General features: G+C 36.4%; 1 protein-coding gene across 1 annotated transcript; it reads right to left on the bottom strand.

The window, feature by feature from the left end:
• Window positions 1-672: 672 nt before the first annotated feature.
• Window positions 673-1,783, bottom strand: LOC132037174 (uncharacterized). Its single transcript, XM_059427643.1, has one exon. The coding sequence runs from the start codon at window positions 1,462-1,464 to the stop codon at window positions 871-873; it is 594 nt and encodes a 197-aa protein (XP_059283626.1). The 5' UTR covers window positions 1,465-1,783; the 3' UTR covers window positions 673-870.
• Between the last annotated feature and the right edge of the window lie 457 nt (window positions 1,784-2,240).

Raw genomic sequence — 2,240 nt, 5'->3', positions numbered from 1 at the left:
TCATCATCATCATCATCATCATCATCATCATCATCATCATCGTAAGTGTTCTTTGATAGAGCTTGCATGCATCTCAATTACTCACTGTGCCAATGACCTCCCACAACACGAATAGGAGGGTAACTCTGCTCAATAAAGCTTAGCTAAATTAGAAGAAAGCTAGTATATTTAGTTTTTGCTGCAATTTGAACTAATATTTTGTAATTTTAATTCCCTTTTTATAATCACTAAACGGCACTCTGTTTGCAGGTCAATATGTGTAACTGAAAATAAACTCCTTAAGGTCACTATCAAATATTTCCAAGAAAAAAAACAAAAGAAGAGAAAGAAGAAGGAAAGAGACTGAAATGCAGTGTTTGCATTATCGAGATTTAAGTATTACTAATGTTTACCTACATCTTGTAAAAGTTGGAGTAGGTATTAATTATAGGACCAGAGGATTCCCTTCCTCTGCCTTTTGTAACCTTTTGATTATCAATAAAATTGCATCCAGTTTCAACGAGATGGATGTTTGATTTTATTTTTTTTTAAAAGTGCTCCGTATTACAAACATCTTTGGCTAGAATATGCACAATTTTTCTCTCTGAAATTGCGTTGTTATGAAAATCGTTACTGCATTATTCCCAAGTAAATACTATATAATATCCCTAACATATACTACCATTGTTGAGATACCAAAAAAGCTACTACCATTGATTCATTTCTAAATCTATACAAGTACTACTACCAACACTTACATTCTCGCGGTACATGTGAGAGTCTTTTTCATTCTCACTAACCCCTTCCTCAATCCCAAATGTAATAAATGATAATAATATGGTTATGCCAAACTATTGCTCCTATTAAAAAAGAAAAAAAAGAATCTACCAATTAGTAAGTAGTGGTTATGCCAACCGAGAAAGCGGTGGCATTCCTCCCTCGTCTATAATCGTCCCACAACCTAACTACGTTGCCATCAATTACATTCATGTCCTGGTAACAATACCACCCCATTTCTCCATTTTTCATTTTCAACAATTTGTCCCAAGTCTCAAACCATTCCTTACTCAACTCTACACCCTCGTCTTCTCCTTCCTGATCATCACCTTCTCCATCGCTGTCGCATTCTCCACATGAGTCATCTTGCTTGTAATACATCGTAAGTTTCCCCTTTGTTCCTTCCTCGTTGACCAAACATGCAAAAGAGGATCCATTTGAAGCTAACGGAGTACTTGACACCCTTTCTACCTGCGACGACGATGAAGATGAAGACGACGTTACCACCGTTGGAGATGGGGCATGGACGGAAAAGTCTTCACGTGGCTCGGGTTTGGGCAAGGTTGAAAAGGTTTTGATTCTCCAAAAGCTAACGGCAGCAGTAATAACGGCGACCCATGTCCAAACACTGTTGACGACAGTAAAGAAACCGAAGGTCAAGTAATTGAAAGCAAGAGCTTCAAGCGGATATACCATTACTGCATTCATATTTGTAAAACAGAAAAGGGTTAGGCTCTCTCCAGTGTTTTCTTTTTTCTTTTCTCAGTGTAGAAAGTGGAATGTAAAGCGAGGAATATATATAAGGGAGTAGGGTCATAAATGTGAGCCATGGGGATGCTAGAGGATTAAGGAAGTGAGATAAGCATATAATATTAGATGCTGGGAATCGTGAGCGAAGATGCTAACGTAAAATCCAAATTGCTATAACATGTACCACAAAAGGTATTTGGGGTTGTAAGGGCAGAATTCAACATTGAATATGGACCAATAGCACCACAGGGCAAGTACAGTCACATGTTCAATGTAAGGCGTAGTAGATTTGGATGAAATAATCTAGTAGTAGCATCTAGTATGTATATGGATATATATATGGAGCAGTCAGAGTCTGATCGTGTCACCACAAGATCTCAATTCTCAACTGACGGCGCCATCGCACTCTGATTAGCTGGAACGAAAAGGAAGAAGCTGTTGCTCTCATTTATCTATCCAGTCTTCCTTCTGTGAATAAATTGTATAAATAAATTTGATATTAGCCAATTAAATTAATCTATAACAAAAAATAGTTCTTCATATTCAACTTCATGTGATTATTTGATAAGTAAAATAATAATTGTTACCATAATAAATGAATTTATATTAATAACACTATATATAACTGAAATACACATATATCAATATCATACGTAAAACGGTAAAAGGATAAAAGGTGTCGCAACTCAGAATGGAGGTAGGTCCGCGAATTATTAGTATTTGGGTCAATAAGG

This window comes from Lycium ferocissimum, chromosome 11 (genome assembly GCF_029784015.1).
Source record: "Lycium ferocissimum isolate CSIRO_LF1 chromosome 11, AGI_CSIRO_Lferr_CH_V1, whole genome shotgun sequence".
Lineage (NCBI taxonomy): Eukaryota > Viridiplantae > Streptophyta > Magnoliopsida > Solanales > Solanaceae > Lycium > Lycium ferocissimum.
This window is presented reverse-complemented; position numbering and strand designations above follow the sequence as displayed.

What these genes read in the sequence shown, in the direction of transcription:
- LOC132037174 (XM_059427643.1), bottom strand. Translation starts at nt 1,464, where the DNA reads ATGAATGCAGTAATGGTATATCCGCTTGAAGCTCTTGCTTTCAATTAC.